The sequence below is a fragment of the Gymnoscopelus braueri genome, assembly GCF_963280865.1.
Source record: "Gymnoscopelus braueri genome assembly, chromosome: 13".
Taxonomy (NCBI): domain Eukaryota; kingdom Metazoa; phylum Chordata; class Actinopteri; order Myctophiformes; family Myctophidae; genus Gymnoscopelus; species Gymnoscopelus braueri.
The window spans coordinates 8,613,447-8,635,715 of NC_137615.1; the positions used below are offsets into that span (position 1 = coordinate 8,613,447).

General features: G+C 41.4%; 2 protein-coding genes across 3 annotated transcripts in view; one reads left to right on the forward strand and one right to left on the reverse strand.

Moving 5' to 3' along the window:
* septin9a (septin 9a) overlaps positions 1–22,269 on the forward strand; it is a 206,043-nt gene that overhangs the window by 115,484 nt on the left and 68,290 nt on the right. For both annotated transcript variants that reach the window (XM_080447130.1, XM_080447131.1), the window contains one exon: positions 118–747. In XM_080447130.1, the coding sequence (XP_080303256.1) occupies positions 118–747 (630 nt within the window). The remainder of the gene's footprint in view (positions 1–117; positions 748–22,269) is intronic.
* On the reverse strand, positions 16,033–19,977 carry LOC308098724 (uncharacterized protein). Its single transcript, XM_080447150.1, has 2 exons — positions 19,953–19,977; positions 16,033–18,201 (listed from the first exon to the last, which is right to left on the reverse strand). The coding sequence occupies exon 2, from the start codon at positions 18,192–18,194 to the stop codon at positions 17,265–17,267; it is 930 nt and encodes a 309-aa protein (XP_080303276.1). The 5' UTR covers positions 18,195–18,201; positions 19,953–19,977; the 3' UTR covers positions 16,033–17,264.

Below are 22,269 nucleotides of genomic sequence, written 5' to 3' on the forward strand. Positions count from 1 at the left end.
AAAAAATGTTTCCATTTTTTTCCAAAAACTGTTAGGATTTAGATTTTTTTTAAAGAATCGCCTCAGGTCTTAAAGGGTTAATCGTCAAGATCATTTCATTTCCCGACCTCCCTACAGGAGGAGGTCGCAACGTGGACCTGGCGTCGGCCCGGCGCACGGAGCTCTCCATCGAGGTCTCCTCCAAGCAGATCGACAACTCCCCCAGCGCCGGCATCGCCCGCTTCGGCCTCAAGCGGCCAGAGGTGGCCCTCGGCGGCCGGGGGGCGGCGGCGGCGGCGGCGGCGGCGGCGGCTCACGACGGCCCCTCGGGCCCTCCTTCTTCTTCTTCTTCCTCCGCCAGCAGACGAGCGGAGCTGAACGCGGCGTCGCGGTCTCACGAGCCCCCCGCGCCTCCCAGGAGGACGGACTCCCAGCTGAGCTCCGCCTCCTCCTCCGCCTCCTCCTCCACCACCTCCTCCTCCACGACCTCCAGGATCCCGGAGCCCAGTCAGCGGAGAGGAGGGGAGCCCCCCGTGTCCGCGTCCTCCCCCAACAGCGTCAGCCCCGTGGAGGGGGGTCCCGGCAGGAGGCCGGAGATGCCCGTCTTCAGACAGCCGGACGGGATGGCGGCGGCGGCGGCGCCGCCAGGCAGGGCGACGGAGAATAACAGTCACGCACCGCCGGCACCCAGCGGTCCTCTGCCTGACCTGGACAGAATGGACTCTCCCCCCGTCACAGAGACCACCCCCACAGCCAGAACCACAGACCGTGAGTACCTTTTACTGTCCTCGTTTACAAACCAATACACCTTTCATTAAGTGACGTTTCATTTTCTTGCGAATGTGGATGTGTGTGTGTGTGGTGACCAGTGGTGGAAAAAGTACTCAAATGTTTTACTTAAGTAAAAGTATCAATACTGCACTGTAGAAGTAAAAGTCCGGAATTCTAAATTTACTTGAGTAAAAGTACAGAAGTATTGGCATCAAAATGTACTTAAAGTACCAAAAGTAAAAGTACAAAAATGTTTGAAAATAGCAGATCTACAAGCTCACAACGCGTCGCAAAGCGACGCGTTGTGAGATTGTAGATCTGCTATTTTCAAATAGCCTATAGGTATAAAAAAGGGCTAAAGTGGTTAATGTATGTTTTGTAATATCATAATTTATATCTGAAAAGTAACTAGTAACTAAAGCTTTCAAGTAATTGTAGTGGAGTAAAAGTACAATATTTGCCTCTCAGATGTAGTTGAGTAGAAGTAAAAGTATTGGAAATTGGAAATACTCAAGTAAAGTACAAATACCTCAAAATTGTACTTAAGTACAGTACTTAAGTACATGTACTTAGTTACTTTCCACCACTGGTGGTGACATAGCGAGAGAGAGAAAGGGAGAGTGCTCATTTATAGCTCTGACATGTATTATGTAAGACAGTTATGATGCTGGCTGTGAATTTCGTAGACCCTCAATATGGTTGTCCCCTCATTAAGGATGGTGAGTGATGATTCAGTTGCGTGGCGAGGTTGGAGAACAAGATGACACCGTACAGTTAAAAACATGGTAAAATGGTCAACGTTGGTGACTATTTGGAGATCGCTCTGCTATCGGCTTTACGGTTATGTTTTTGAATTTTAATTCATTGGAGAGAGACGGGAAACGGGGAGAGAGTAATTGTCCAGTCGGCTGGGAATCGAATCGCAGCTCTCGCTGTCTGTCGGGCATCGGAGCCCATGTGGTTCAGCTATCGCGTTCCCCCTGCACACAGACACAGCTACCTTTTAACACCTTTGCACCTGATGTCTGACCCCAATGATCTCCCTGTGTTGCTCTTTAGTAATCGGGACAAGTATATTTTGGTGTGTAGCGGCCTGTAGTGTTCCTTGTGAGCTCATCAGTCCAGACTGATCTCTGAATGTAGGTCAGGGATGATGATGGTGATGATGAGTCTAACAGGACTGAACTGGTCTCAGGCCAGCCGTTAACCCATTAAGACCGGGAACGCATCTGTGTCATTTTTTTGTATTTCTTTCTGCTATTCAAAAACAGCAGATATACAAGTTCATAGCGTGGCACCGAGTGCCGCGCTATGAGCTTGTAGATTTGTAACACAAATCTTTGCTTCTGGGGGTCCCTGGAACAAAATATTTTGAGATGGGGGTCCGCGGCCATCATTTTGGGGGTCCTTGACATGAAAAGGTTTGAAAACCACTGATATTATAGCAAAAATACTTCTAAAATAAAGAAAAAACTGTTAGGATTTAGAAGTCATTTGTAGAATCCCCAGAAGCAAAGATTTGAGTTAAAAATGTTCGCTTTAAAAATATATATATTCAAAGATTTGCACACATTTTCACGTTTTTTCAAAAATAGCAGATAAGAGCTTGTGTATATCTGCTATTTTTGAATAGCCAAAGAAATCAAAAAAAGGACACAGATGCGTTCCCGGTCTTAATGGGTTAAATACAGGGCTCATCCTGTCTAGTTGGATGTGGTACAGATAACTGGAATCAGCTACTGGACCAGATCACTCGTCAATCAAATAAGCAAATGGATAGTGACCGTACTGTACTGTCAGCAGAGTGTTGATTAGTAGCATACGTTGACGTGATTGAATCAGAGAGAAACTGCGTCAATGGACAGTAATGCTGCTCACTGATGTTCTTGACCCACATATTGGTGCATTTGACACAGAACTCCTGTGTGATCACTTTGCCAGGACTGGAATATTTTCAGCAGAGCCCGACAGATGCCAGATTTTGTTTGGGTCAGAGTTTGAGTCGTAGATTACCGATGTTTTTTGACCCATATTTATTTAGTTAAACCTTGGATTTGATTAGCGTTTCTATTTGAGAACATTTAACTTAAAATCAAATAAATAAATAAATATAAACATCATGAAATTATGAATCATGAATTAACATTAAAATACAATATTTGAAAACATTTAACTTTAATTATACAATGAATAAGCAAACAAGTTAATATGAAACGCGCATGAAACTGAACTTAATCTTATTTAACCACTTCATTCAAAAAAAATCTAAAATGGCAGATCTACAAGCTTAATTAAAAAAAAGAGTTGTTGAATAATAACACGTTGGTCGAGAAATGATATATCGGTCGGGTTCTATTTCGAGGTCTTGCTTCAGAAAATACCTTCAGGGTCCATATAGCAATGAGGTAATACAAAAACGGCAAGTCCTCTTCTTACCTGAAGAGCTGTGAGGTCGGTTTGAATCTCCGCCACCAAAACGGGCTGATCTTCCTAACATGTGTCGGGTGAGCATGAATGCCAAAGCTCACACTGAGCGCACCTCCGCTCTGACCAGATGTTTTCCTAGGCACTCGTGTCCAAAGCGTTGGCTTTTCTACTGAGGCGTGACTTCCAGAAATGCTCCGTAACGGCGGTTAAAAGACCTCGCTGTAGACCGTGGGGTATCAAGGCCAGTGAGTCACGGTTCACATGGACGACACACTCCAGGGACACGCAGCAGCGCTCTGGAAAATTAGAGGAGCGTGTTGGTTTTAATGTAGATTTTTGGGGTCCGATGCCAATCCAGATTTTTGTAGAGTCCTAGACCGCGGTTTACCCATGCTTTGACTCATATTTTTTACTCATATCCTGTCAAAAAGTGCAACATTTTCTAATCAATTTGAAAAAACAAATACACATACTGTAAAGTGAAGTTTATTTTATTCAACCAGTTTTTAAAAATAACCGATCTAAAAGCTTGTAGATCAATTATTTTTGAATATTTTTGATCATTTATGGCAAGAAATCGGCTGATTGGCCTATACCAATGTTGTCAAAAACGTCAAATAATGGCTGATACATCAGCCAGACCGATATATCGCTTTAGCTCTATTTTAAAGCCTGGCAAGATGTGACTATGGGCAGTTTTCTCATCTTAAGTACAGTTTTACAAATGTACAAACCAAGCATTAGAGTTAAGGTATGCAGGTGATGTCATTCAGTGTCATGTTGGGGCGGTTGGTTAACTTCCTCTTTCATTAGGCTTCAAAAGAGGCTTTGACTCCAGGGTTCTCTCTGGAATGTTGGGAAAGGGTGTGTGTGTGTGTGTGTGCGCGTGCCTTAATATACTTTTGAGGTACAAATATACCCACAAGTATAGTAGAGAAATGGACAGTGAGGGGACAATTGTCCTGGTCCTCAAGATGGATGGTTTTAGGAAAAGATTCAGGTTAGTCTTTTGCCTGATTTATACTTGGTTGCGTGCCAGTTTTTGCACTCTACAAGTCGATCATCTACAAGCCCACGTTGCGTTGTGAGCTTGTAGATCAGCTACTTTCGGCTTCAGCAGGGTTGGGGTTAAAAATGGCAAAAGTACAACTGGCGTCATAAAACTGCCGTTCCAAAACGTGTGTGTGTGTGTGTGTGTGTGTGTGTGTGTGTGTGTGTGTGTGTGTGTGTGTGTGTGTGTGTGTGTGTGTGTGTGTGTGTGTGTGTGTGTGTGTGTGTGTGTGTGTGTGTGTGTGTGTGTGTGTGTGTGTGTGTGTGTGTGTGGCTCCAGAAGGCCTCTGGTCCCCTGCAAGTTGCTCATGCTTTTTGGCTGTCCTGTTTATCCAACCGGAGAGGTGTGTGTCAGGACGGACGGACACACTGCTGTGTTCAAGGGTTGTGTGTTTGTTTTGTAAAGCAACACTGATACTATCTGGTATGACCAATATATCGCTCATTATTTGGCTTTTTTGACAACATAGTTTTCAGCAATTATGCAACCGATGTGTCCCAATTCTCCCCAAAAACTATGAGAGATACAAGCTCACAAAACATCACAATGTGACGTGTTGTGAGCTTGTAGAGCTGCTATTTTTCTAAATCTTTGAATAGGATTTTCAGTGGTTAAAATAAAGTTCAATTTGATGAGGCTGCTTATGAGTTAAATGTTCTGAAATGGAAACTGAAAATCGAATTATTTCAAATTGATTAAAAGGTTTTGCATTTTTTGACACGATATCGGTCAAAACATCAATAATCGGTGGTCTAGGACTGTTAAATCGGGGTTGAACTCTAGTTGTGTGTTATGCGTCTGTGCTATAAGGAGACAGCTGTGTGTGTGTGTGTGTGTGTGTGTGTGTGTGTATTTTCTTGGGGTGGGTGTGTATGTGTGTGTTCATGTGTGGTGCGCTGGCTAGTTGAACTCTATCCAAGCGTAGGCGGGTGGGAGGTGTGACATTCCAAATCTGGAGACCATAAACTGCTCTGCATAAAAATAGAAAGCCTCCAATTTCCAGCTTTTACGCTGATCTGTCTGTCTTGCTGTGTTTCTGGCTGTCTGTCTGTCTGTCTGTTTTTTTTTAGGGTTTAATTTCGGTCACAGCCACGTGCAGGACAGCTTATAAAGATACAATCTGTAAGTTTTATGTTTGTTCTATCCCTCTCTGTCTCTCCTGACAGAGAGATAATGATGCAATAATGTCTGAACTACAATAAAAATAAAAAAATATATATTTTCAATTTTTACTTTTTGGGGGGGGGGGGGGACTTTTGAACATTTTTCAATCTTCATCTTGGCCTATAATGATATGCCCAAAATAGGGATGCCAGGTTGAAAGTGATTAACCTCTAAACAGCTCGCCCCCGTGTGGTCACACAGAGCAGCACACTGCTGGGTCAAATACAGAGAAGTCATCTATTCTCTGGAATCGCAACACATAGTTTTTTTAATAAGGATGCATGCTAAGCAGCTGTGGAGTGTCTATGTTGTCACAGTGAGGAAGCGCTGTGGGCGTGTTCTCTCTGTCTGTCTGTCTGTCTGTCTCTCTCTGTGTGTGTTGTGAGACAGGATAATCTTGATTGCAGAGGCATTATTTCAGAAAAGCAGCTAGAGGGTGGCAAAAAAGTAACCACTTAACACATTGGGTGCCAGAGGTTTATTAAAATATTATACGTTGAGTGCCAGCATTTCTTCCATCCACTTGCGTTATACATTTCGTGCTGTGAGAAGCCCCGACGAGGAAGTGCATGTAAACAAAGCGTGCGTGCGAGACGGCGGAGGGTCCCGACTAACGCCTGGAACAATAATATTTCCAACGCGACCCTCCATTGCAGCGTGATCGCCGATCGAAAACGGCTCGTTTCCACCACATTAAAAAGAAATGGAGATATTAAGCTTTTAATCAAGGAGATAACATTGAAAACGCCGACCGGAAGGATTTTTTACATGGAGCCAGATCCAGCCTCTTCTTCTCAGAAACTCCTTGGGTGATGTCAAAGTTTCGTTTTAGCGCCCCACGTGGCCCACATGTATAAAAATAGAATTGGGTCAAAAACGGTCCGGACCGTTTTCGGCACTTCTCGTTTGGACCCTCAAAAACGGTCCGGACCGTTTTTGGCATTCAATGTGTTAAGCACTACCGGTATTTCAGAAATAGCCGATCTTCAAGCTCACAATCAGTGTTGGGTTGCGATGCGTTAAGCTTGCAGTGTGTGCGTGAATGTGTGTATGTTTGCTGGGAAATCATAAACTTACTGTTTGTGTGTTTTAATAGGGGAGTTTGGCCAATTAGTCAAAAGGCCTGGCCCTGAAGGTCAAAATGACTTCTTGTCATGTTCCATTTCTCCTCAAATTATCAGTGAGTCACCTGCCTCCAGGCAGAGGGTGTGTGTGTGTGCGTGTACAGTGTGTTGTGTGCAGAAGACGTGGTTGAAGAAGTTGCAGCCCAGGGCAGGGTGATGAGTGATGTACACACAGATAAGAAGCCATGTTGTAAATATAATGACATGCTGCTGTTATCCTGCTGCTGCCACAGGATATGATGTCATACAGTATGTCCACACGCACGCACGCACGCACGCACGCACACACACACACACACTGTGTCATTGTTTCCGCCAGGCCGAAGCCGTGGCAGAGACTACGTTTTGCACCCTGTCCGTCCGTCCGTCCGTCCGTCCGTCCGTCCGTCTGTGAAGTGTGAACAGCTAATCGCCAGCATCGATGGCAGCGCAACTGTGCACGCACACCAGAGCAGAACCTCTGTGATCAAGACAGATCCGTCTGATTTTTCATATTCCATCCTGATTGGCGAATTCCGAACATTGCTGGCCACAGTCTTGATTTTGATAGCAAATTTTGATTTCGTTTTAGTCATAGTCTTTTGAATCAAATTCCATTTAGTTTTAGTCATCTGAAATGTTTTAATTTTAGCCTATTATAGACGACTAAATCTATAGTTGATTTAGTCGACTGAAATGTATTTTGGCGGTGCCTTGATGGCATCGTAATAGCACATTTTACGATTGGTTGCATGCTGAAAATAGCCGATCTACAAGCTCACAAGCGCGACGCATTGTGAGCTTGTAGATCTGCTATTTTCAGAACGCCCACGCGCAACCAAACCTTAAAATGTCTTGTCTTTTAGTTCCACTGGATCTCTTCTCCACTCGTCCCTCCATAACATTTTAGTCTAGTTTTTATTTGTTGATGAAATTGTCAGTATTTTTAGTTTTAGTCATCGTAGCTTAGTATTTATTTGTTTTTTATTTAGCTTTCGTCAGTGAAAAAAGGTAGACGACGAACATTTTTCATCATAGTTTTAGTCGACGAAATCAACACTGGCTGGCCCACAATAACCTACCTGACCTGGCGGAGACCTGTGCTCCGAGGAGCACGTCTTCTAGTTGCCCGTTGGTTCCTCCCTGTGTCTTATCCCAATTCTGCATGACCGTGCATTAGTTTCTCTTGGCTGCAGTGTTGCAAGACCAAACCAGTGTTGTTTGTGTGTGTGTGTGTGTGGAGGGGGATGTTCTACTACATCTATGCTAGTTGACAGACCTTTTTTTGTTTTCCTTTTTTTTGTTTAGTTTTATACACTTAACGAGTGCACAGTTTAACACCAGTACAAGCTATTCCCCTGTCATCCACCCACCTCCACCCTCTCATCATTACTGACACCGACCCCGTCCTGACCTCAGGAAAAGAAACTGGACTGCTTCCTTGTTGTGTTTTTATTGGTCCAGAAAGAAGCAGCTTTTTTTTTTTTTTTTCTTCCTTCATGTGCATAAGAATGACCTAACCGACTAACTTGCCTTTTGAAATGGAGCAATCCTCTTGCTTTGGCCTGGCGTTGCACTGAGCGCAGGGAACATTGGGGTCAGTAGGGAAGTGGAGCATGGCCGCTTTACGACGGGATGCGCTCTGCTTGGTGCGGAACTCATCTTGGACCGAAGCACCTTTTTTTTGTACCCAGAATGATCCCTCTGAGCTGTGGAGTCATGCTCTGTGACTTGGCTCGCCGAGGGAGCAGAAAACACACTTTCGGTTCCCTCTTATTTTCTTCTGAAGATCTGTGTGTGTGTGTGTGTGTGTGACTAGTGTTACTATACTTGTGAGCAGTGGTGGAAAAAGTACTCAAATTTTTTACTATATCATATTCAAAGATTTGAATAGATTTGAATAGATTTGAAAGCCCACAACTCGTCGCATCGCGACGCGTTGTGAGCTTGTAGATCTGCTATTTTCAAATATTTTAGTAGTTTTACTTTTGGTACTTTAAGTGCATTTTGATACCAATGCTTTTGTACTTTTACTCAAGTCATTTTTTTATTAACAGAGTACTTCTGCATGCAGTATTGATACTTTTACTTAAGTTAAACATTTGAGTACTTTTTCCACCACTGCATTAGACCAGTTACTTGACACACACAGCACGCAGCTTTTAGCAATACAGTTTAATTAACATACATTACAACAAGTCTGAAATAGGATTGTCTAAATCCAGTACAAAAGAAATCATGGATTTTTTTTTCTCTTTACATTAAAACAAAGAATGGAATCAGTGATGGAATCGATTGCATGTCGTTGCTGCCACGCGGTTATTCGTCAGGATTCAAAATGGCCGATCTATCTAAGATGCGACGCGTTTCGAGCTTGTAGATGAAGCTATTTTCGCAACTGTTGTGTGACACTGTAGAGTGACGAAGTAGGGCATTCATTTACAAAAGGAAAAAAAAAAACATTCAAAGTATATCCATCAATAAGAGGGTTCCTGGCCGACAGCAACGATATACGTCATGGAGCAGAGATTCCAAACCTTTTCATGCCGTGTCTCACCTGACCCTAGGAGTCCCGCAAATATGTTTTGCAGTAAACATAGAATTGCATTGAAAATACATTAAACATAGATTGCCTTAAAATGGTATCAAGAAGAAACAGTACTCTGTAAAAAAATATTATTATCATTTTCTACATCAAAAAAGGCTATCCTGCAGACCTGACCCCCTGAGGTGGCCCACTGATGAGTTGCGACCCACAGTTTGAAAACCACTGTCATGTACCAGTGGTTCATAAACCTTTTCATGTCAAGGACCCTTAGATTAATATGTATTTGGTCACAGACCCCCATCTGAAAATATTTTGTGCCATCATGTCATTTTACTAGCTTGTGGATCTTAGCACCAGTGTCTTAATGTTGAACTTTATTCCAGGGTGAAGTGCATGCCAAAACATCCTCCACACCGTTGAGTATGAACCGCGCCAGGACTCCTGGAGCGATCGTCATGCCAGAACGGTACTCGTAGACACGATATGACATGTCCTCCAAATCGGCGTCTCGTGTGAATTTAGTCACCCACTGCCACCGCCAACTTTCATAGTCGCGTGGCGTCTTACTTGGAGACGAGTAGAAGCCGACCCACGACTTTCTAAACAGTTTCCTCCAGTCAGTGAAAGTCTTTCCGACGTACAAACGAGCGCAGGCCTTGCCGTCCGCCACAAAGAGTTGGAGTTGTGCGTCGTAGCCCCGTATTTGGACTCGTTGCTGTGCTTTGGCGTCGTGGAACTCTGGCCCCCTGGTTAACTCTTCTCCCACGGTTGTCCACAGCCCACAGCACCATCTCCCGGCGCGGTGGAGACGCACCTGAAGGCCGGTGTTCAGAGGAACCGAGGTTTGGTAACTCCCTGATGCTCTGTCCCCGATGCACTTAAAAACTTTGCTGGACGACTGGTCCCCATCGTTCTTGAAAAGCACCACCATCACATCTTGATCTAGATGGTTCTCAGGGATGTTACTCCAGTGTATCATGGCTTTACCTTTGTCACCAGTCCCAACCTCGAGTTTCATGGCTTGTGGGGTGGTCTGTCTGTATTCTGGCATGTTGACGACGCACATGTTTAAGTGTGCTCGTGATTTTGTTGAACCTCTACTAGCTGTTGAACCTCTACTAGCTGAAGGTACATGAGAGCGTTGCGATGCTATTGAACCTCTATCAGCTGAGGGAACCTGGGAGCGTTGCTTCCTGGATTTCACAGGGGAATGCCTTTCTGTAATCACTATGAACAACAGCAACCCGACACAAGCGAGGTCGCCCCATGTGTTTTTAAGATGCATCATTTCGGAATCGGCGATGTCACTCCCAAACTGGTCTCTGATCTCCCTCAGTGAGCTGCGTTGGTTTCCCCCCATAGAGAACAGCCTGATCTCTCTCAACAGGTTGCTAGTGATGCGGTAGGTGTGTGCCGGGTCGTAGCGCGTACCCTGGTGCTGGTCAGCTCCATAGTGCTGTGTGATGTACACCTGGTCGATGGTCGGGTTGGTTTGCAGCAGGACGTTGATGCTGTCTTCTCTGACTCTAAATATGATCCTGTCTCTGTTTGTTTCCTCATTTTCCATTAAGTGATAAGGCGGACGGGTGACATAAGAAGGAAGTCTAATATCGCTGCTCAAAGCTGAGTTGAGGTTTCCAATAGTGTAATAGCGGTATCCCCGAGTCAGTGGGTCCAGCATTCGCTCATAATTGCCATAATGATGAGCCCCGTAATCTGCCCCGTTTGGCTCAAAGGTCAGAGGTATGACACGGTTGTTGTCCATCTCAATCATGTTGGCAAACCAGTGCAGCAGCAGGAGACTGTGTTGAGGCACGGAGTCTCCAAAGTCTGTCTTTTTCAGATCGTCGATTGAATTGAGCTTTTGAACGGCAGCCAACACAGACGTGGAGGTGAGAAGCAGAGCAAAAGTGTACGTCAGGAGACATCCTGACATCAGGTTGTGCCCAGACATGATCTACAGTAGAGGATTAAAAACAAGAAAAAGAAAGAGAGAAAAAGAAACGGTCAATGCTTGAAAATATTGCAGTCGTGGAATTCTGGATCATGGATCAATCAGTAATTGATGAGGCAATAGCAGTCAAGACAATATTCTAGGTGGCGATGGTTATTCTTTAATGTATATGATATTGTGGGGAGAAGTACAATAACAACCAGGTCGTTGGTGCTGCCAAGGAGCACAGGGATCAGACAATAGTTATACTAGCTGCTTCAAGGACAAGCTGAACCATAACAAGACTGGCTGTAACCCAAACAATAGCTATCAGCCCTAGTGGAGACATCTAGGCTCTTACAAGCTACCAGATATCATAATGTATTATATAAGTACTATAAGTGATGGTACAATATAAAGGTTAGATATAAGCAAACATAATAATGGTATAATATAGTTTAATCCATTAAGACCTGGAACACATCAGTGTTATTTTAGATTTCTTTGGCTATTAAAAAATGGCAGATATACAAGCTCATAGCTCGGCACCGAGTGCCGCGCTATGAGCTTGTAGATCTGCTATTTTTTTAATATTTTTGAAAATGTGTGCAAATCTTTGATATATTTTTGAAGCGAACATTTTAACTCAAATCTTTGCTTCTGGGGATTCTGTCTTCTAAATCCCAACAGTTTGTTGTTGTTGCTATAATATTAGTGGTCATGTCAAGGACCCCCAAAATGATATTTGGCCGCGGACCCCCATCTCAAAATATGTTGTTCCAGGGACCCCCCCCCCCCCAGAAGCAAAGATTTTAGTTAAAAATGTTCACTTTAAAGTTTTTTTTAAAAAATATATATATCCAAAGATTTGCATTAATTTTCACAACTTTTCAAAAATAGCAGCTCTACAAGCTCGTAGATGAGCTTGTAGATCTGCTATTTTTGAATAGCCAAATAAATCTAAAATGGCACAGATGCGTTCCTGGTCTTAATGGATTAATGAATAAATTCTAACAACAAGGGAAGGAAAAACTTCTCTCTCTAAACATTTTAATCATTCATCTACTGGAAAACGAGCTTAACGACTAAATACTGATTTAAAAAAAAAAAGAAACATTAAATCGACTCTCAGTTCTTAATCACAGGGAATCACAAGATGAATAATAGACTCACCTGAAGTCTTGAGGTCTGCTGCAGCCTAGTGTGTGTCTGCTGTGTTTGTGGGAGTAAATGAAGCCTGTGGAGCACTTCCTGTTATGATTTCACTGTAAATGAAACTGTTAAAGGAGGAGGTGCTTGTTGCTGCAGTTACTGCATTATTCACTCTGAAATGAAAACCGTCCAGATAAGCGGTGACATGACTCTTTTAATCTTCACAGAAAGCCCCCACCTGTGTGCTGTGCATTAACAGATGTACCATTAGTTGAAACTCTCAGGCTGGCTTATTTGCTTTCATTATTTATTTACACAGTAAATAATAGAGGGTAGAGGGCAAAACAACTTGTGACACTTGTTTCTTGTTAATCATTAACCCACAGTTTATACAGGCTATATAGTTTGTTATTGGCAGAATGGGGCCGTAAAATATGTATCTCTCATTCTATGATTGTATGAAAATGGACTCCACACCCAATGTTGTCGGTAGCCAGAAGTGCACAGTACCTCCTTTGATCAGGGTTGCCAGATCTGCTTATTATAATTTAATATTTTATTTGAAAATAGCTGATCTACAAGCCCACAACGCGTCGCGACGCGTTGTGAGCTTGTAGATCTGCTATTTTCAAATGGCTGATGTATATGTTAAAGTGCTCATGTGGCCCATAGTCGCTTCTTTTGGGCTGGTTTTCCTAGACCTGCTTGCATGTTTCTCTCACAGAATCTGGCAACACTGCCTTCGATAAGGAGATGGGGGACGACACCCCCACCTGATACCCTCTGGCCCTGGCCAGGGGGTAAGACACCTCCTTTGTGTTTATTCCTCCGCGTTTAATCAACCCTTTTGATCAAGCTGTGTAAGAGGCCACGCCACACCTATTGTTTCTTGGTCATGGGCAGTGGTGTGAAAAGCCCTCACATGTTTTACTTAAGTAAAAGTATCAATACTGCAATGTAGAAGTACTCTTGTTACGTAAAAGTCCGGAATTCAGTATTGGTATCAAAATATACTAAAAGTACAAAAATGTTTAAAAATAGCAGATCTACAAGCTTGTAGATTTGGCTATTTTCAAATAGCCTAGGTATAAAATAGGGCTAAAGTGGTTAATGTGTGTTTTATAATGCAATCATTTATATCTGCAAAGTAACTGGTAACTAAAGTTTTCAAATAACTGTAGTGGAGTAAAAGTACAATATACAATTGGAAATACTCGAGCAAAGTAAAAGTACCGCAAAAGTGTGCAGTATTTGAGTAAATGTACTTAATTACTTAAAGGTAGGGTAAGTGATTTACTTTTGTTAAAATAAGTGTTAAGTAGCTCTATATGCTGATAGTACTCATTGCTATAGAGTGTTTGTTCAGTAAAAGGAGTCTCCATGTCTCTCCAGCTCTTTATTAAACAGAAAATGCATTTTCAGTGCTCTCTCCTGATTGGCTTAAATGTTGTCACCTACCTGAAAATGTACTATATTCTGTTTACTAAAGAGCTGGAGAGACCCCTGTGACCGCAATGATTACTATCAGAATATAGTACTTTTAACCTTTTAACAAAAACAACAACAACAAATGAACCAAAAATATCACTTACCCTACCTTTAACACCACTGGTCATGGGACCCCTCGAACTGGTCTGGGAGAGAGGTATAAAGACACTGAGAAAATATATGAGAGGGACTTCTTTTAAGAGAGCTTGGAGGGGACACCATGCTGGGAGGAGCATTAGAGTGAGATCAGGGACGGTACAGGCCCTCTTGGGTTTACTGTCGTTATGCAAGGGATAACGACCCATAACGGTGATTAGATTCTCCACTGGATCTTTGAAGACTGCATTATGGTGCTTATCTTATCTGCCAGTCTTATCATCTAATATTGTGGCAGATCTGTTTTAATTTGGCCACCGACTCTGTTTTCAGATGAGGAGCCAGAGAAACAAATCTTCTAATGTTTTTTAATTCAAGCAGGCTGTGTCTGTATGCTGTCAGTCTTGTCAATAAGTTTGTTATGGTCTTGCATGATAATGGCATTAAAGTAAGTGTAAGTGATTTTTTGTTTGTACTAACAAGGAGGAAAACTGATCATAGATCAGTTTGTATATTCTGTATGCATATATCATCACACCGCTGAAATATGTCAATCTGTTCTGGGATCAGGCTGGAGACGGAGTTAACACTTTTAGATCTATGAGATAATTCCACTTTTATCTGTTTACTATAAATCATCCAGCTCCAGGAAAGCACTTGATCCTCCTCTCTTAGCCTGGTAAACCCCCCTCCCTCCGGAAATCTCATTTGCATTTGGTTTCAGGAAGGAGGGTCTGGGATTGCTCACAGAGTAAAGCTGCCCGAACTGCTGCGCATTCGAACCAATCAGCGGCTGCTAGGGGCGGGATCATCCAATCACCTGCCTAGTAGCTTGAAAAAATGAGACTCCGTCTGTCATCGATTCTGCGACCGGAGTCTCAGATGCAAGTACGCTGTGAAACAAAATGTGTGTCGCAAGCTTCTTCCATTTCACGGCGTGAGGTTACCTCTCTCTCCCAGAGAGTTGGACTCATTCACGTGACACATCATTAACCCATTCAATCCGGGAACGCATCTGTGTCATTTCAGATTTGAGCTATAACCATTATTGGCAGTTACTGCAGCATTTACTCTGAAATGAAACCCTCCAGATAAGCAGTGACTTAACTCTTTCAATCTTCACAGAAAGCCCCACCTGTGTGCTGTGCAATAGCAAAGATGTGCAATAGTAAAAAACAGGCTGACTTATTTGCTTTCATTAGCAAAGTAAACATTTGAACTAAAAACTTTGCTTCTGGGGGTCCCTGGAACTAAATGTTTTGAGATGGGGGGGGGGTCCGCGGCCACATATCATTGTTGTTGTTTGTTTGCTACATCAGTGGTGTTCCAACTTTTTCCATGTCAAGGACCCCCAAAATGATATGTATTTGGCCGCGGACCCCCCATCTCAAAATGTTTAGTTCCAGGGACCCCCAGAAGCAGATTTTGGAGTTAAAAAGGCTCATTAAAAAAAAATATATATATATTAAAAAAAATATATATATATATATATATATATATATATATATATATATATATATATATATATATATATATATATATATATATATATATATATATATATATATATATTTTTTTTTTTTTTCCAATGATCTAAAATAGCAGATACTACAAGCTCATAGCGCGGCCGAGTGCCGTGCTATGAGCTTGTAAATCTGCAATCTTTTGAATAGCCAAAGAAATCTTAAAATGACGATCACACTTTGAAAAATATATAAATAATTTCAAGGTGCCCCAGTTTGGTATGCATTAGACCATGGACCCCCATAACTCTGAGAGAGTACACATCTGTACACTCTTTAAGGGTCCATTTGTTTCCTTACTGTCAATCATTTAACTGGGGACCCCCTGGAACCCCCTCAAGGACCCCTGGGGGGGGGGGGGTTCCCCGGACCCCAATGACCCCCCTGATCCAGGAAAGGATAAGAACCACTGAGTAAATCTCCAAATTGTCAAAACATGAAGTCCTGTTGCAGAAGTTAGCAGCCACTCATAATGTCTACTGGTCAAAATGGTTTAACCCGCCATTAAAACCGGGAACGCATCTGTGTAAGGGGTCATGTTGGGGTTCCTTGACATGAAATAGCCTGAGAACCACTGATAATATAGCAACATACGTTTTGTCAGGATTTAGAAGACATTTTGTAGACATTTTGTAGAATCTGTATAAAGAATTTGTAGAAAAAAAGAAACTTTTGCATCCATTTCAAAATGTTTATTAGTAAAACAAAACAAGACACAATTTACTGTAGGTATATATGAGAGCAGGAGCAGTTAATGATGTAATATGCTTTATTAGGCTACAGTCTCACTAATCATAGTTGCTGCTGTTGAAGTAGGCCTAATTGATATTACTGTCTATAATTGGCTAACATGGTGAAGACGATATATTCTTTTTGAGCAGAATTGCCATCCCCCCTTATTTACACACACAAAATTAAATCCCAAGGGTTTAGAGCATGAAATTACTTGCCCCCCCCCAGTTCAGACAGACACACACACACACACACACACACACACACACACACACACACACACACACACACACACACACACACACCACAACCCCATTATGGTATACATTTCACTGTTATTCTCAAATACAAGACAAATTAAATGTAATAAAAAATTACAGTAGAAAAATATAATGGAACTAGATTCTGATACTGGAATATTTAGGACCGATACTGATGTTGGGAAGTAACAAATTCCTCTATCAATATATCGGCCAATATTCTTTTTATCAGACTTGTTTTGCAGTGACCCTTTAAATGGGGTTATCAAACACTTGTGACAAACATAATAATGCAGGAATTATATTTTACACTTTAACAATAGACGTCATTGTCCAGAATGACATCAGTGCAGTGAAAATGTAAAAAAAAATCATAATAATTCATAAATAACCACAAGCAACTGTTCTGCATTGTGTTCTGTGTAAAAGAATAGTTATATCGGTGCAAATTGGATATATAATCCAATATCGACTGATATCAATCAGTCACACATAATTAACAATAATGGAATATAAAATACAATTAAAGCAAGCATAAAAGCAGGCCATAGTAGGGCCTCCACAGGGACGCGTCATAGTGTACATTACAATACAAAAACACGAGTTTGTTCAAATTACACTAATAGCATTGTGTAGGGCTCAGGACAGCCCACAACACTGTTTGTCAACGTTGGGTCTGGGGACCACCAGAGGTCCAAATGGATTCTTATGGGTCTGTAACTCTGTGAGTGTACACATAGAACCAAATGGACCCTTACAGGTCCATTTGGTTCCATTTGTACTCTCTCATAGTTGAATTAACACTGAGGATTTTACAGTGTAGATTAGGGTCCCAGAGATAAGAAAAGAAAACAACATACAATGTGTCAAATGGGGGTCTCTGGCCTAATGCATATTGCTGCTGTCGGGTAGAAACCTTGTATCTCCATATTTAAACTTTTTACCTTATTTCGTAAATAAATACCCTAGTTAATCGTACAAGAGTGTCTCATAAAAATAGTGCATTCAGTAGTTAATTTAGAGCCATGAAAAAAATATTATTTCGTGTTGGTAATATAAATTATTATGATGATAATTATTACTAGTGCACACAATGCACATTTACACAACCACTCACATGTATTTTCAGATGTGGCATTTTGCCTGGCTTGTGAAAACCCCCAATCATTTTGCATGTCTTCTGGAATGTTGACGAGCGAGTGAGGTGAAGGAACCTGGTGGGAGCGTTGCGTTGCTTCTGGAGGGGAAAGCCTTATCACTATAAACAACAGCAATCCAACAAAAGCGAGGTCGCCCCATGTGTTTTCAAGGTCCCTCAGTTGGGAATTGCCAATGTCACCCCCAAACTGGTCTCTGATCTCCCTCAGTGAGCTGCGTTGGTTTCCCCCCATAGAGAACAGCCTGATCTCTCTCAACAGGTTGCTAGTGATGCGGTAGGTGTGTGCCGGGTCGTAGCTCGTATCCTGGTCATCTCCATAGTGCTGTGTGATGTACACCTGGTCAATGGTCGGGTTGGTTAGCAGCAGATTGCTGCTGTGGTCTTCTCTGACTCTAAATATGATCCGGTCTCTGTTTGAGCTGTCCTCATATTCCATTAAGTGATGAGGCGGACGGGTGACATAAGAAGGAAGTCTAACAGAGCTGCTCTGAGCGTGGAGGTTGCCAATAGTGTAGTAGCGGTATCCCCGAGGCAGTGGGTCCAGCATCTGCTCAAAATTGGCATATTCGTGTGTGCCGTAATCTCGTCTGTTTGGATCGAAGGCGTGGTTGTTATCCATCTCAAGCATGTTGACAAACCAGTGGAGCAGCAGCAGGCTGTGTGTTGGCACAGAGTCTCCAAAGTCTATCTTCTTCAGGTCTTTGATTGAATTGAGTTTTTGAACGGCAGCCAACACAGACGTGGAGGTGAGAAGCAGAGCAAAAGTGTACGTCAGGAGACATCCTGACATCGGGTGATGTCCAGACATGATCTATCTACAGTAGAGGATTAAAAACAAGAAAAGAAAGAGAGATTGAAAAAGAAACGGTCAATCCTTTATGCTTGAAAATATTGCAGTCGTGGAATTCTGGATCAATTAGTAATTGATGAGCCAATAGGAGTCGAGACAATATTCTAGGTGGTGCTTCAAGGACAAGCTGAACCATAACAAGACTGGCTGTAACCCAAACAATAGCTATCAGCCCTAGTGGAGACATCTAGGCTCTTACCAGCTACCAGATATCATAATGTATTATATAAGTGATGGTACAATATAAAGGTTAGATATAAGCAACCATACTAATAGTAGTAATATATACTAATTATAGTAATATAATATAGTTTAATCCATTAAGACCGGGAACGCATCTGTGTCATTTTAGATGTCTTTGGCTATTCAAAAATGGCAGATATACAAGCTCATAGCGTGGCACCGAGTGCCGCGCTCTGAGCTTGTAGATCTGCTATTTTTTAAATATTTTTGAAAATGTGTGCAAATCTTTGAATATATATATTTTTTAGGGCCGGGACTTTATCGCGTTAATTTCGCACGATGCGGTGTGGGTCACCACGATTTGTATTAATACTTAATTAAACTACTATAAAACAACATTGACAACACACTCTACCAACCTCCAGTGGTGGAAAATAGCAGATCTACAAGCTCACAATGCGTTGCGCTCGTAGATCTGCTATTTTCAAATTGCCGATATAGGGCTTAAGTGGTCACTGTATGTTTTGTAATAATAATCGAAATCTACAAAGTAACTAGTAACTAAAGTTATCAAATAATTGTAGTCGAGTAAAAGTACAATATTTGCCTCTGAGATATAGTGGAGTAGAAGTAAAATTATTAGAAATTGGAAATACTTGAGTCAAGTGCAAATACCTCAAAATTGTACTTAACTCTTTCAGTGCCATGCTTATTTATGGAATTTTGGTTCTGAGTGCCACAACCAAAATTAATTGTAAAAAAAAAAGTGCTTAGGAGCCGAGATACAGCCTTTTTCAGTAAAAAGTTAAACAAGAAGTGAATGGAGCAGCAAATCTTCAAATCATCATATCTTGGGTTCTGAAATTGTTTTTTTGTTTTGTTTTTTTTCATGACGTATTTGACGTCTTGTGGCACACGGGGCGTCAGGCCTCATGACGTATTTGACGTCTTGTGGCACTGAAAGAGTTAAGTACAGTTCTTGAGTACATGTACTTAAAGACGTATGCTAAAATCCATTTGAAGAAATAGCTTTTCACTGTTCTCAGGTCAAATCTTGATATGCGATTAAAATGCAATTAATTGCGATTAATTAATTACAAAGCCTCTAATTAATTAGATTTTTTTTTTAATCGAGTCCCAGCCCTAATATTTTTTTAAGCGAACATTTTAACTCAAATGTTTGCCTCTGGGGATTCTGTCTTCTAAATCCCAACAGTTTGTTGTTGTTGCTATAATATTAGTGGTCCTCAAGTGCTCATCTACAAGCTCGTAGATGAGCTTGTAGATCTGCTATTTTTGAATAGCCGAAGAAATCTAAAATGGCACAGATGCGTTCCTGGTCTTAATGGATTAATGAATAATTCTAACAACAAGGGAAGAAAAACTAATCTCTCTAAACATTTTAATCATTCATCTACTGGAAAACGAGCTTAACGGCTAAATAGTGATTAAAAAAAGAAACTAAGAAGAAAGAAATTAAATCGACACTCAGTTCTTAATCACAGGGAATCACAAGATTAATAATCCACTCACCTGTCTGAGGTCTGCTGCAGCCTAGTGTGTGTCTGCTGTGTTTGTGGGAGTAAATGAAGCCTGTGGAACACTTCCTGTTATGATTTCACTGTAAATGAAACTGTTAAAGGAGGAGGTGCTTGTTGCTGCAGTTACTGCATTATTTACTCTGAAATGAAATCGTCCAGATAAGCGGTGACATGACTCTTTTAATCTTCACAGAAAGCCCCACCTGTGTGCTGTGCAATAGCAAATATGTACAATAGTAAAAAAAACAAAAAACGTTTAAGAGTTGAAACTCTCAGGCTGACTTATTTGCTTTCATTAGCAAAGTAAACATTTGAACTACCGTAATTTCCGGACTATAAGGCGCACCTGAATATAAGCCGCACCAGCCAAATTTAGGGAAAAATCCAAATGTGTACATATACAAGGTGCACTGGACTATAAGCCGCAGGTGTAAAATCCATAGATTTAGAAGGTCCCCTAGTGGCCGTTAGCTGTAAAAATCCACAGATTAGCCGCACCGTTGTATAGGCCGCAGGGTTCAAAGCATGGGAAAAAAGTAGCGGCTAGTCAGGAAATTACGGTAAATACTTTGCTCCTGGGGTCCCTGGAACTAAATATTTTGAGATGGGGGTCCGCGGCCACATGTCATTGTTGTTTTTTGTTTGCTACATCAGTGGTGCTCCAACCTTTTACATGTCAAGGACCCCCAAAATGGTGCAAATCTTGTGCAAATCTTTGAATATATCTATATATCTATATATTTTAAAGCGAACATTATTTAACTTGAATCAGTGGGGGGGGGGGGGGGTCATGTTGGGGTTCCTTGACATGAAATAGTCTGAGAACCACTGATAATATAGCAACATACGTTTTTTTCAGAAAACTGTCAGGATTTAGAAGACTTTTTGCAGAAATTTTGTAGAATCTGTATAAAGAATTTGTAGAAAAAAATAAACTGATTTTTGCATCCATTTCAAAATGTTTATTAGTAAAACAAAACAAGACACAATTATACTGTAGGTATATATGAGAGCGAGAGCAGTTAATGATGTAATGCGCTTTATTAGGCTACAGTGTATCTAACTAACAAGTAAGACGCGCGAACGCGGGAAGCGAACGCCAAAAAAATTAAATAATAATGAAAGGAAATCATCTAAAAAAAAGTAACCAATAAAAAAATATATAAAAAATAGAAAAAAAATCTGCGTTACAAGGAGCATCTTAGAAAAATACAAATTCACAAAAAAAAAACTTTGAATGTTTTTGAACAATTCAACAAAGTGTTTGAAGTGCCTGTTTCACCCACTTCCGGGGGGCGGAACCAAAATCCGAGCCCGAAGTATTTGTTCGTAGACCCACACTTAGGGGGGGTAGAAAATGTTTCGGAGCGATTCGGGCACTTTTCATTTAACATGGGGTTTCAATGGGGAGTTTTTAGAAGCCTTCTCCGGGGCGTGGCTTCCGGGGGAAGGGGCGGGCTTAAACGCAACCTTGACAGGTGTGTTCAGTTTTCAAAGACCTTTCATTTGATGTATGGTACGTCTATATTGGACATTTACTTGGCTGCACACAGGGCTGAGGCAGTGCACGCACACAGACGGACAGAGACACACACACACACACACACACACACACACACACACACACACAACCCGAGCACAGTTACATAGTAAGCTCCATTTGGTCGGAGGCGCGGCTTCGCCGCGCCTCCTTCCGCGTTCGCAATCATAGTTGCTGCTGTTGAAGTAGGCCTAATTGATATTACTGTCTATAATTGCCTAACATGGTGAAGACTTTTTCAAAAATATATATTCTTTTTGAGCAGAATTGCCATTCCCCCCCTTATTCACACACACACACACACACCACAACCCCATTATGGAATACATTTCACTGTTATTCTCAAATACAAGACAAATTAAATCTAATAAAAAAATACAGTAGAAAAATACTGATACTGGAATATTTAGGACCAATACTGATGTTGGGAAGTAACAAATTCCTCTATCAATATATCGGCCAATATTCTTTTTATCACACGTTTTGCAGTGACCCTTTAAATGTGGTTATCAAACACTTGTGACAAACATAATAATGCAGGAAGTATATTTTACACTTGAACAATAGACGGCAATCAGTGCAGTGAAAAGGTAAAACACAAAAACAAATTCATAGTAAAAATTCATAAATAACCACAAGCAACTGTTCTGCATTATGTTCTGTGTAAAAGAATAGTTATATCAGTGCAAATTGGATATATAATCCAATATCAACTGATATCAATCAGTCACACATAAGTAACAATAATGGAATATAAAATACAATTAAA